Source organism: Tachypleus tridentatus, chromosome 10 (assembly GCF_004210375.1).
Source record: "Tachypleus tridentatus isolate NWPU-2018 chromosome 10, ASM421037v1, whole genome shotgun sequence".
In the NCBI taxonomy this organism is placed as follows: Eukaryota; Metazoa; Arthropoda; class Merostomata; order Xiphosura; family Limulidae; genus Tachypleus; species Tachypleus tridentatus.
In genome coordinates this window covers 86024984-86039261 of record NC_134834.1, presented here as the reverse complement: position 1 = coordinate 86039261, position 14278 = coordinate 86024984, and the positions used below count along the sequence as shown (strand labels likewise).

Sequence of the window (14278 nt, the reverse complement as noted above, 5' to 3'; positions counted from 1 at the left end):
GCATGACTTTATTGTACTGTGTTGAATTTCCGTAACTGTCTTTTCTTGCACTCAATAAAATGACAAGGAACGGCTGCATCCAGCGGGAAAAAATTCCGCACGACTTGTTACTGAATATGAACACTCTTTTAAAATGTTCCTTGTTTGTTTTTTGAATTTCGTGCAAAGCTACTCGAGGGCTATCTGCGCTAGCCGTCCCTAATTTAACAGTGTAAGACTAGAGGAAAGGCAGCTAGTCATCACAACCCACCGCCAACTCTTAGCTACTCTTTTACCATAGAATAGTGGGATTAACCGTAACTTTATAACGCCCCCACGGCTGAAAAAGCGAGCATGGTTGGCGCGACGGGGTTGCGAACCCACGACCCTCAGATTAGGAGTCGCACGCCTTAACACGCTTGGCCATGCCGGGTCACGAAATAAATTACACTATATAAAAGCGTTCAACAATATTTTTACTAGTGAAACTGGTAAAAATTTGTAAAAACGCTCTTTCTTTGACTGCAGTTGTTGTTGTTTTGGAATTTGCGCAAAGCTACTCGAGGGCTATCTGCGCTAGCCGTCCCTAATTTAACAGCGTAAGACTAGAGGGAAGGCAGCTGGTCATCACCACCCATGCCAGCTCTTGGGCTACTCTTTTACCAACGAATAGTGGGATTGACCGTCACATTATACACCCCCACGGCTGGGAGGGCGAGCATGTTTAGCGCGACGCGGGCGCGAACCCGCGACCCTCGGATTACGAGTCGCACGCCTTACGCGCTTGGCCATGCCAGGCCGTTTTTTTTTACTGCAATAACCAACAGTCGCATGGGTAGTACACTTGCCCAGAATAGAATAACATCATAGTTTTACGAGTCAAACGCTTTAACACACTTGGCCATGCCGGGCCAATGATCCAAGAGATGGAATTGACTGCACATTTTACATTTATTCATTGCTATTTAAAAAAATACCTTTTAATTGTTGTAACAAGCATCTGATTGTTGATATACGTTTCAAAATAACTCATTTTATTAATTTCTTAAGAACTACACTATTTATGTATAAACATGACATTACAATTTATTGTATTACTTTATTTCGTTGTGTGTGTGTGTATATATATATATATATATAATTTTCGAACACTATGCCAAAACCGAAACATATATAAAGAAGAAATAACTAACAAAACTGCTTACAACGTGGGAACAGTAAAATGTTCCTCATTAAGAAAGTTATTTACGGAAGTGGGAACCAAAGCGACGTTAAAAATAAAAACAAATTAAAGAGAAGACAGAGAAGATAAAGAGACGACAGATACCATGTGTTTAAACCCAAAACGTGTTGAAATCATACTGTTTGTAGACTTTTGTAGCAAGTTGTGGGAAGCTTTTGTCTCATTTATCTTATTTTTTTACCCCTTAACTCTTATGGTGTTCTGATCGTGTTTTTGTTGTTTGTTTTCCCTATAAATACTGCTATTTTTCCCATATTGTTTTTTTTTATATTTCAACTATTTTCAGCCAATGGTTACAGAATACAATACCAGAACATATCTTGTGGATTATTTTTTTGCTTGTTTCTTATGGTTGAGGGTGACCTTGTAGTTAACATGCCGAGGTTTTATGGTTCGTATCGTTAGCCAAACAAAATCGCTTTCCTCACGGTGGAGGTATGGTTGTGTTATAAAAGTGATGGCCACGTTCCACTTTGGGATCAGACAAGAGCAACCTAAAACTTAATAAATTGTTTTAACTAACTGCTTACCCCTAGAGTTTATCATTTAAAAAAAAAGGGACTGTTAACTCATATAGTCCTCATGTAGCTTCATGCAAAATTCAACAAACAAAGTGTTATACGCAGAGGAATAATAACCCTTTTGTAACTTGTACCTGTTACATTATACTTTTTTTTTTCCCGTCGATATCTACAGTATTAAAAACATTGGTGCACAGGGTGTATACAGTTTTAACAATTTCTGACCAAGGTACTCTAGCTTTGTGGTTCAGACTATTAATAATGAACAATACAGTAAATAAGTAAAATCAAATATTTCATTTCTGAAATAAACCGCAGAGTGTATTTATTTTAATATTATGTTTAAAGAAACATACTAAGAAAAACATCACGGAACTTCCGGTCTTTCTCTCTACAGGCCCCGGCATGATCAGGTGGTTAAGGCACTCGACTCGTAATTCGAGGGTCGCGGGTTCGAATTTCCGTTGTACCAAACATGCTCGCCCTTTCAGCCGTTGGAGTATTATAATGTAACAGCCAATCACACTATTCGTTGGTAAAAGAGTAGTCTAAGAGATTGGCGGTTGGTGGTGATGATTAGTTGCCTTCCCTCTAGTCTTGCACTGCAAAATTAGGGATGGCTAGCGCAGATAGCCCTCGTGTATTTTTTCGTGAAATTCAAAACAAACCAAACTAAATCCTCTACATCTTCCCACTAGCCCAGCGGAAGCCTACATGCTTACGACGCTAAAAATCGAGTTTCAATACCCGCGGTATGCGGATCACAGGCAGCCTTTTGTGTAGTTTGTGCTTAATAATAAACAAATGAAGTATTTCTATTTTGACAGTTTGGTTCAGACGATTCGCTTTTTATCTGAAAAGTTTCTTCTGAGAAACTGCTGTTGACAAATCGTTTTGTTAACTTACAAGAGTCTTTCAAAAGTTTCATATAATGTGCTGAATTCTAAAGGTCTTTCAAAAATTGCATATAACCATAATGTTTGTTTTGAATTTCGCGCATAGCTACAGGAGGGCTATCTGTGCTAGCCGTTCCTAATTTAACAGTGTAAGACAAGAGGGAAGGCAGCTAGTGATCACTATCCACCGCTAGCTCGTGGGCTACTCTTTTATCAACGAATGGGGTGACTGACCGTTACATTATAACGTCCAACAGCTGAAAGGGCGAGCATATTTGGTGTGACGGGGATTCGAAGCCCGCGAGTACGAGTCGAGCGCTTTAACCGCCTAGCCATGCAGGGCTCTCGACTGTAGTGTAACTTCACTTGACTCTTATAATAAATAAATATAATCTGACTTAACACACAAAAAAACAAAAACAAAAACGGGTGAATTGGAGCAACTTAAATGAACGTCATGCTTAAATGTCATGCACATAATACAAAGTGATTTTACCAAAGATAGCTTATTCTGTATGTTTAAGTTTGGACTTTCAGTAGTTTTTTAACAACTACTATTCTAGGCTTTAATGGCACAGAATTTAAAGAGTCGTGAACTGTAGAAAATGAAATTATTCTTATTAAAACATCAAACACTTTATTATTTGTCTTTTACTGTTTAAATAACACTGCAACACACATTGTTTTCAACATCAGTTTAAGAATCTGGCAAAGGTTTACTTCCATATATCGGACATGCACCAGTTATTTGTCAACTTTTTATTTCTTCATTTACAAAATCGTAACATTATTTAAATGATTTCTTGCCAATCATCTTTATATTCAAAATCCTATGATTATATTACTTTTCTTTCGATGGAGAACATTTTTTTTGTGTAGACTGTTTCTTTAAGTTGGTTATAACTTTTTATTTTATTTTCCTAAATGTGTAATGTAAAATTAATCGAAATTCGAATTTTGTTTTAAAGACGTGTTTAAGCCATTTTATGATTAATAATATTGCAAAATCTGTGAATGGTCACGTGAGGATCCTTTAAAGGCGTACTTTGATGATAATATATTTTACGATATTTCATCACAATTAAACATGTAATTTATTGTAACGTCTCATTGTTCAATGTTAAAAGGTATTGTAATAAGTCAGTGGTGTTGAAATAATCTTGCTTTATCAGCGCCGTTGATGATTAGAAACGCTGGTCGTGTCTTTCTTATTGTTATAAAATATCAATGCAAATGAGGATAGTACAAGTGGTTCATCCATATTATAATTTGTTTTTCAGGTTGATGTGACCTTTGGATCCTGATGCAAAGGGTAATGACACGTAAGAAAAAAGAGAGACCATCTAAAACGATTTGATGCAGAAATCTGGAAATATTCAGCTACACGGACTTATTTTCCATAGTTAATGAGTTGAAATTTAGCAGTTTTCTCCACTAACGCCACCATGTTTGGCTATGATGCCACGTCGCCCACTACTCCCGACTATCCTAAGTTTGACACATGGGGGCTTTTGGACATTACTCACCCCTTAGAAGATAGCCAGAAAAATAGAATGAGACCCCAAACTCCCGATGTTCTCAGCGAATTAATCGAGATGCCAATTCTTCCAGAAGTACCAACCTCACAGGTTTTGAACTCGCCCCCGCAGTTTCTTCTGAGTCCAAGCTCTTCGTCCACTAGCTCGTGCAGTATCCCGTCCCCCACTAGTCGACCGCCTAGTGTCCAGGCCACCATGTCATTACTTGTTAAGGAAGGGTTAAAGATGACCATACAGACGAAGAGAAAGATTCAGGGCAAGGACCAGATTATACCAGAACATCGAGAACCTTATCAAGATCAGGTCAGTTTTTAAGTTAGATGAAAGTTATAAAAGTATACCGAAAAATACATGTAATAAAGCATAAGAAAGCAAGCTTCATTTGTCGTAGCCATGCATGACCAGTGCTTAGGCAGCCGTAGAGACATTATAATGTAACAATTAATTCCGCTATTCGTTGATAAAAGAGTAGCCAAAGAGTTGGCAGTGGGTGGTGTTGACCAGCTATCGTCCCTCTAGTCTACCACTGCTAAATTAAGAACAGCTAGCGTAGATAGCCCAAGTGTTACATTGCGCAAAATTCAAACCAAATAACCAAAGATAAAAAATAAAAACAAGTTCCAGAGTCAAGAGCACCAAAATAGAAACTGGCATCAAATGTTTATCTGATGAACTCGACATGATACATTTGAAATCGATAATTTCGTTGACATACGTCACCACGCTATACGAAACAGACACGGATATCTGCTAGTGTACCTTCGTTAGACTAATAAAAGCCATAGTCCAATTTACGTTATCACTGCATAACACAGGAGTAACTATCAGTGAAGAGACATTTCATGAACCATAAATATTCCTTAAGGATACATGGCTTCTCCTTCCATGTTATGTTATCAAGTGATATACAAGATGTTTATTTGGCGAGGTAGCGCCTTGAAAAAAATAAAAAAAAGGAAAGACGCAATAGTATCCATGACTTAAAACTAGATTTCTAGATGATAATAATAATAAAAAAAGTCTTGTTTGTAAGACGCGAAAACGATTAACGAACAGTTTTAATTCTTAATATATACATATGTTGAAAACAAACAGCTGTACATTTAACGCCCGGCACGGCCAGGTGGGTTAAGGCGTTCGACTCGTAATCTATGGGTCGCGAGTTCCAATCCAAATCTCACCAAATATGCTCGCCCTTTCAGCCGTGGGGGCGTTATAATGTGACGGTCAGTCCCACTATTAGTTGGTAAAAAAGTAGTCCAAGAGTTGCCGGTGGGTGGTGATAACTAGCTGCCTTCCCTGTTGTCTTATACTGCTAAATTAGGGACGACTAGCTCAGATATTCCACGAGTAGCTTTGTGCGAAATTCAAAGAAAAAATAACGACCGTACATTTAAAATTCTAATTTGCAAGGGTTTACTGACAGCTTTTTAAACGCTTGAAAATAAAAAATTGGTATAAATAATTCTTCCAGAAATAATCATTATTAATCATCTATTTACTCGGAATAAATTTTGTTTTAAAATAATCCTTGTCAATATAGCCCTTTCACACGTAGAAACTAAAACAAGGTACTTATTGATTGACGTATGCTTCAATACATGTCTAACGAATAATGTAATCACTTTGATAGAAGGCATAAATTCTACGAAATATTGACAAGAGACGTAACATTTCGGCGTTTCTGTATTTGTTGTTTATTACCTTGGTGCGTCAACATGGAGGATAATGACATAATACTTGACTGTTCAGCTGTGACATTTTGTTTCATCAACACATTTTGGCATCGTTGTCGCTTCTAATGTCTATTGTTCTACGTCAGAGTGTACGTTTTCATGCCCCTTTGATTCGCCGTCTCATACGTACCAAACCATTTAGGATATAAAATATATAATAATTTTGGTTAAAGTGTTTAACTAATTAATCTATCTATTTCTGTGTTATATGATAACAGGTAAAATGAATTATACCATCATTATTTTCAAATACAATGATTATATATGTATGAATAGGAAAAATAAAATAACAAATGAATATCGACACCAACCACATATAAAATACAAGAAAAAATTCTTGAAAGACTGATGGTCCGAACCACTGGAATTCTTTCAATTCATTGTTATGGTAATAAACACGGATGAACTGAGAGTTTATGGTAATAAACACGGATGAACTGACCGTCTATGGTAATAAACACGGATTAACTAAGTGTTTACGAAAGTCGTCGTAGTAACATCCTGCTGGATAGCTGCCAAGTTTAAAGACAAACTTGAGAAGCTAGAAAACAAGTAGGTCAGATTTGACCAGTGAGTGGTCACCTGATATTTTTGTTGGAAATAAGAATACATTTGATCCAAACTGTCTGTAATAATAAGGTCGATTTTTAACATTTTAATAAAAATATGCTAATTAATCTTTACTGTATTGTCTAGTCACAATTGTTGCAGTTACATTCCAAATAACTCTGGATATATAATTTTAGAAATACCAAAAAAGAAATACTAGCATATTAACGCATGACAAAATCATCAACATAACGTTCTTGAAAGGTGAACGATGTTTCTTCAACACCCCACTATTGAGGAAGATAAGGAAGATACACTTGGAAAACTGTAACCAGGTCATTAAGGGGGTGCTAGTTACAAGCAAAAACAATGTAACCAGAGAATAGTAATGGGTGAATGGATGCTAAAACACCACATGCATTCTCTTAGCTGTTTTGTAGTGATCTTAATTAATCTTGAGAAAAATGCTCTATCTTTGTACAAATTAGGGATCTCAAATATTACCGAGGAACATGGTATTAAATGTTTTCTTTAAATAAGCCCTGAAATATTCATAAAATATTTATTGTAATTCGTATTGATTATTAGGCATCAGATAGCAGATATTAAAATATTATACTCAAAAGCTCTGGAAATATTCACAAGATATTGATTGTAATCCATGTTGAATGTTTATTGAATGTGAGATAATGGGATCCTCCAGTGAGACAGCATTAAGCTCTTGGACTTACAACGTTAAAATTTGAGGTTTGATTTCACCCGGTGAACTGAGCACAGATATCTTAATATGGTTTTACACTAAATTAAACCTTATATACAAAAGATATTTGATGAACAAATTATAAAAAGTATTCCCAATATATTGGTTGTAATTCATACAAAAGCGTAGAAAAGCAATAATCCATTACTTGTTCTTGCTGGTTGTTAAATTTATCTAGATTTGAAAGAACATTGGTAATACGAAATTAAATACTCTAGTGATAAGTAAGATGTCATTGTAAATCATAAACTAAAGTATAAGTAGGTTCACCTACCAGTCATTAACGTATACTTAACCGTTTCATCACTAGATAAGCGTTTAAACAATAACAAACTGAACACAGGCGTTGAGTATGTTAGATTATGAGTCTCACCACATCGTTTATATCTATGTCGCCACATACATTTGTGTTCAGTCTGATAACTATACATGTGGACAAAAGCACTGCAGCGTAGTTTCCGTTGCAAAACGCTACGTCGTAAGATTGTCATGTCCAAGGCCCACTTACCATCCTTGTCGTTCCCTACAAACCATCTTGTGTACGGGTATGATGATATCAGAGGGACCGTTTCAACAGTCCAGTCATATACAAATCTATAGGTACTGGATTCATCAACTTGACCAGCAATGTATTTGTAAGGAACAACATGAATATCCATCAAGCAGCTAGAGAATTAAGCATGTACATGTGCCTTGTATCACTTTCATGTTGCGTACTGTTGCTTGGGATACATAGACAGCTTTTGCTATTGACCTTTGTGTTTTGTGAAATCTTACTTGTTCGGAAACTCCCCAACTATTATTACTATTATTTTATTGGATGGTCTTTGTCCCTAAATTAATTCATATTCCTTTGTTTTCAATGCCATTAATTATAAATATCCCCATCTTGGAAATTCTAGGTTCCCCATCTGAACACCCTTTTTATTAACTGAGTGTGTGGATATTTTGCATTGAAAAGGTTTATTATATAGTCTTCAAAAAAAAAAATCAGTTTTTTGACGTCATACTATCTACGACCGCCGAACATCGTCAACTGTAGTTTTGATACATTCCGTTCTACCTCAAGTTTATGTCGGTGTGGTTTTCACGTGATTGGCTGATTTGCTTATTCAAAGCTGTTTCAATATAAATTGAAGGTAAATTGCCTATGTTCATCAGTTTAAAATTGTGTTCCAGGATCAAATATTTTAGCGATTCCATTCAAGATATCCTGATTTGTTAAAGAAAATAGATATTACGTTGGAAGAAAGTTTCGGTGTTGTTCCAGGCAGTAATTTAGTTTTGCTATTGATTTTCTAAAGGGCTCGAACTAATTGTACCAGTAAGAACTGAGCATATTTAAGTTCGGATAGGAGTTACAGAACACCGTATATAATACGTAAACTCTAAAACAAAATAAATCAACTAAACGCCTAAGTCTAAAAATAGTCTTAAATTTTCTCTACAGGTCATTCTTTAACACCAATGTTAAACTTTCACACTCTAATTTTGAATAACAAGTTTTGAGTCTTTCGTACCAGTAAAATTAATCGCTAACCTTAAAGTAAAAACGTCAATCGGAAAAGCCTAGTTTGTTAAGCCTATGTAATAACATGTAAAACCTCTCTACACTGACGTGTTCATTATGACTGATGCGTTCCTTCTTTTCTGGCGCCATAACAAAAATTCAAGTAAACTTCAATGAGTTGAGATAAACTATACCTTGTTGTCTTTACCTCCAGAAGATGTCGCTGAGGCACACAGTGATTAATTGGCTTTTCTCGATATTTCACAACGAGATTGTATTACTTCTGCACACTTTTCCGTTAGATATTGTTAAAAAATAAATAATATATATATAAACAAATACTGCATGTATATACATATATACACGTAATTGAAGCCTTTTAGGCATTTTGTAACATGCAGTTCTTTGTGTTTTCAAAAATTCAATATAATAATTCCTCATGTGTATATATACAGCTTACCCTAGAGGACGAAATGCGGAGGATGAAACGAAAAGAGAGGAACAAAGTAGCAGCCGCCAAATGCAGGAAACTTAAGAAGGAAAGAACATATAAACTAACTATAGTAAGTACCTTACCATATAAACTAACTATAGTAAGTACCTTACCACATGAACTAGCTATAGTAAGCACCTTACCACATGAACTAGCTATAGTAAGCACCTTACCACATGAAATAGCTATAGTAAGCACCTTACCACATGAACTAACGGTAGTAAGTACCTACTATAGCTATATAGTAAGTACCTTACCAATTAAGTAGAAAAAAAGAATATTTAGCATTTTAAATCTATCTTCTATAAAATCCATTTATCACACACCTGTTTCTCTTTGATAAATGATTGTGTTTTTACCAACGATGTTTGGATATTAGGCTTTATTTTACTTTTTTTTCTGCATTGTTTTCCTGCCTAATGAAAGCTAGCATGCCTTACCGGTTTGATTCACATTTTTGTCGTTAGTGTGGCTCTGTTGTGTCGACGTCTTACATTCAAGTTCTGATGTATTACGTACAGAACCTGTTCGTGTACCTAACGAAATGTTTCTGATAAATCCTAGAGTGTCATGACTTGTTCTGCTTAATAACTCGTGGTTTGTTCAGCGAGTCTTATAAAATCGTGACTTACACGTTTCACAGATTTCTTTTTAACGAATTTCGGCGAGTTGGGACGCATTTTCTTAATCAGTGATGACGTAATGAATGCTGGTATGAAGGAGGAAAGGAAAATTAAATGTAATTCATTCTTCACCTGAACACCATCTTATACGTGTGTTTGTGTGTGTTTTTCTTATAGGAAAAGCCACATTTGGTTATCTGTTGAGTTCACCGCCATCCTATGCACTTCATCCGCTTCAAAGCCGATAGCTAGCAGCAGCTTCTAATTAAACAGCGAGACTGACTGTCCGTTATGGTAACAATTAAGACATTATCGAGCCACATATTTGTCTGTTTGTATGTTTGAGCGTAAAACTATTAGATGGGCTATTTGCTCTTTTACTGTCGAGACGTTCTAAACTCCCATTTTAGCCCGATGAGCTCTGGACTGAACGAAACACGTCGTCGGCAATGGATGTGGATGGAATATTAGTTTTGTACACTATTCTAATTCTTGGAAACTCCTAAGAAACTAGATGCGATATGTAGTGTTAAAAATATGATAGACCTAATACTAATGTCTTATGACATATGTATTTAAATATAACCATGCTTCGGTATATTTAAATATAACCATGCTTCGGTATATTTAAATATAACCATGCTTCGACAGTTTAGAAAAGGTGTTCACATGATAGACACTTCCGCAAACACTTGTGCTTTAATTGTCTTGAAAACTGGTAAGGCCTAGAGACGAATTTCAGTAAAGTTAGAATGTGAAACTTCTAAGGTCACTAAGATGGTTTTTTAATGGCGTTACCAATCAAGCAAATTATGTTTGTGGTTATGTGATTGCACATGCGATCTGCAAAGTGATTAAAACCTGTAATTTGATATCAGTAGCTTCAAATATAAAACTTTTCTCATTTTATATTTCTGTAATTGCTTTGCCATTATATTTTCAGGAGTCGGATCACCTAGAAGCAGATAATTTTGCTTTAAGAACGGAAATCCAGAGTCTGAAATTGGAAAGACAGAAACTATTGGCATTACTTACAAACCACCTGCCTCGTTGCTGTCTACCTTTACGACAGAACTCATGTGCGCAGTCGCACACAGCTCGTTCTTGGTCTGTTGTATAAGTATCTATATGATTGAAGACTGAAGAAGTTTCACCTGGAAGTTAAGGAGCGAATTAACTGTTGTATTGTTTGTTTGTTTTTTAATTTGAGAAAATCCGAGAACGGTATAAAGTAACGTGAAAGGTGTTAAATTTACGCTAGCGCAGAAAAAAGTAGTGCACCCTTCAAAAAGGTAGCAACACTTTTTGTGTAATACGTTTTGTGATTTTTTGTTAGTTTTTTTCTGTGTAATGAAAAATATTGCTTTCTCTGACAGAGGGACAGCTTACTTTTTTCTGAAAAAATGACAAAATAAAAATGAATTACAAAGCACAAAATATGACCGAACAGCAATGCGCCCTGTAGTAGTTTAATAGAAACTTATTGTTGATTTTGTGGAGAACTTAGAGCGACTGGTAATTAAAATTTGCCCGACTGAAAGAACTGAAGCCAGGTTTAAAGGAGACATAGGGTGACAGTCAAAACTGGTGAAGAGATATAAAAATATTTTGTTTGTTTGAAGTTAAACACAAATTTTATTTTGGTTTTAATCTCGGCTGGAAGAATGGGTCTGACTAGATAATGAAATTACTATATTTGTGTTTAATATAGAAATTATTTCGGTTGACACTTGTGTCTTTGTTTTTTTAAAGTTTAGATTTTATATGAAATAAGAGCATGCCGAAAGTTTGGTGGAGTTGCTAATTTTAAAGAAACACAAGAATTTTTGTGAAAAGTTTATGAAATATGTTGTTCTACTGTGTTGATCAAAAATCAGAAGTAATTACAGATTAATGGCTTGAATATGGAGGAAGAGCTTACATTGAGACCTGATGATCGTAACAAACCAGAAAAAGAAAGGTTCAGAAATTATAGTTTCTGCTTCAAAGAAAACTAAAGATAAATATTATGCTGAAAAGATATATCTAAAACATTCTAGGAAACTAGCACTAGCCTCAAACAAAACTACAGTATGTAAACTAGAGGGGTATGTAAGGATACCTCAACAATGTGTGCTTCAAAACAGATTTATCTATCAAATATTAGACTTCCAGACTATAAATTTATTATATATTTAACAAACTCTCACATAGTTGATTTTGAATATAATTTTGCATCGTTTTAACAAAACCAAGACTGCATGCATTGGTTCACGAACTGAAAACTGTTAGGTGTAGTTGGTGACAAGCTGCAGAAGAACCGAGACTGGTGATGTCGCTTTAGTTCTTTTATCATCCAAACAACAGAAGAATATTTAAGATGGTTTTATGTTTTTATCGTAACTTATTTATTTCTTTTTTTTTTGACACACAGAAAGCTAAATAATAACATTATTTTCTCTTCGGTCATACACTATGTTTCAAAGTGTATTGAATCATTAATAGTCTCAAATATTCCTGTCAAAATAACTCTTTCCTTTTTCCCCTCAAAAAAAGTGAAAAATTAAATTTTACAAAACGACAAAAAATCTTATTTTAGGATGAATTGTACTGGATAGAAAAGAAAGGATCAATTCTAAAATCTTTCAATACTGGATCTATTAAAAAACAATTAATAATCCTAACCACGAAGTCTTTGTTTAACTATGATATTATAAAGACTGAAATATAACCAGTAGCGCTCTGAAAAATTAAAGATGGCATTCTACATGTAATAATTGTATTATATGTTCAGTGGTCATGTCTGAAAAGCTATTGTTTCCTAGCCTTTTAGAAATATATTATATAATGCAATATTTACATCCTATGTTTTGATTCTGCCTCCAAAATTCGTTTCTTCTCAAATTGTATACGTTAAATTAAATGCAACTATAAATCATGTAAATCTAGGATGCAAACCAATAATGTCTAGAAATTTAGCTATTACTGAAATGTTAAAAGTACATGTTACGCTACTAGACTTTTGTTCGGTATCGTTCTATTAACTTTCTTGCTAAATATGAACTGTTTTTTTACCAATTATTCCAGTCTGAAGTTAAAGGTTAATTAACTTAGTATTTGTAAAATGGTATGTTTACGATGTCTTGTTATTTACGTAAGTCGCGTGGTCATTAAATGGCTATCATATTCTCACTACCTGCTTAAAAATATTGTGAAAGTAAACGTATAAAGAAATTCTTAAAACAGTAACGTAAATTTACAGTAAAACGTATTTTATTTATGCAACTCTCCATGGTTTCATTGCAAGGTGGATTATCAAATAGGGTGACAAATTTTTCAGTAAAAACGTGACACTTCTTCAAAAAGTCTGTTTAGCAGCGAAACTTCAGCTTCTCTAGTTTTCACTTTGTCGTTGACATGAGTTTAATTGAACGAATCGTGCTTACAGTCGGGTTAAGAAGGTAATCACGTGACGAGTTCTAAAATAGTGAAAACGGTTAAGTGATGACCCCACTCACAGTGAAGCGAATCCAAAGCAAAGAGTGAAAAGAGAGACATAACGGTGACTCAGAGAAGAGCGCTTGTTGCTTGCTTTACTTAGCTGACTGCACTCGTCTTGCCAGCAAGATTGCGTATTGTTGTGAAATTCACTGTGATAATTTAGACTACAGACGACAGTCTTGGTTCCCAAAAAGCCCTCCCGAACTGGAGTCCGATATAGAAGACTTAAAGGAGGGGTAAAAAAAACAATAAAAAATACCATAAATATCAGTATTCTAGGTGGTGCTCGATTTATGTAGGCATGTGTACGTGCGTGTTGTATATCACTTACTGGGTGGCAGTTTCGTGACATGTGACTCGATCTTTGTTTATCAGTATTATTGTCTGTTCTGGTGTAAGTGGTGTTAAATTTGTTCATTGTGTATTACAATATCTATATATATATAGTGTGTAAAGATATTTTGATAAGTTTTAAAAAGCTGTGTGTTGATTGCTCATGAATATTTTTCATCTTTTTAACAGGTTAATTAATTACCTTGTTAAATCGTTTATCCAAAATCATTGCCAATTTCGTGTTTTTTTTTTGGCTTAAGTTTTTAAAAAATGTTGGTTCACTGGTTTACTGTGTAATAAACATTAATATTTTCTTACCACAGACTTCTGTGCCACTTCTCAAAATGTTTTATAAAACGAGTTCGAATATTTTTGTTGTTGTTTTTACGATGCACGAATTGGTTTACGTGTTCTGTATTCATTGTTTTTAACATTCTGATTCACAACAATTCGAATCCTGCTCGCACAAAATATGCTCGCCGATTCAATCGTAGGGGCGTTGTAATGTGACGGTCAATTCCACTATTTTTTGGTGAAAGAGTAGCCCAAGAGTTGGCGGTGGGTGGTGATGGCTAGTTGCCTTCCCTCTAGTCTCACACTGCTAAATTAGTGACGGC

The 14278-nt window shown here is 35.0% G+C and overlaps 1 protein-coding gene across 3 annotated transcripts in view; it reads left to right on the top strand.

Annotated features, from left to right (window-relative positions):
• The window catches only part of LOC143229787 (activating transcription factor 3-like), a 43732-nt gene extending 29747 nt beyond the window's left edge, over positions 1-13985 (top strand). For all 3 annotated transcript variants that reach the window (XM_076462566.1, XM_076462567.1, XM_076462568.1), the window contains exons 2-4: positions 3920-4480; positions 9188-9295; positions 10792-13985. In XM_076462566.1, coding sequence (XP_076318681.1) covers positions 4085-4480; positions 9188-9295; positions 10792-10968 — 681 coding nt within the window. In that variant the 5' untranslated portion in view covers positions 3920-4084 and the 3' untranslated portion in view covers positions 10969-13985. The remainder of the gene's footprint in view (positions 1-3919; positions 4481-9187; positions 9296-10791) is intronic.
• Positions 13986-14278: the final 293 nt, after the last annotated feature.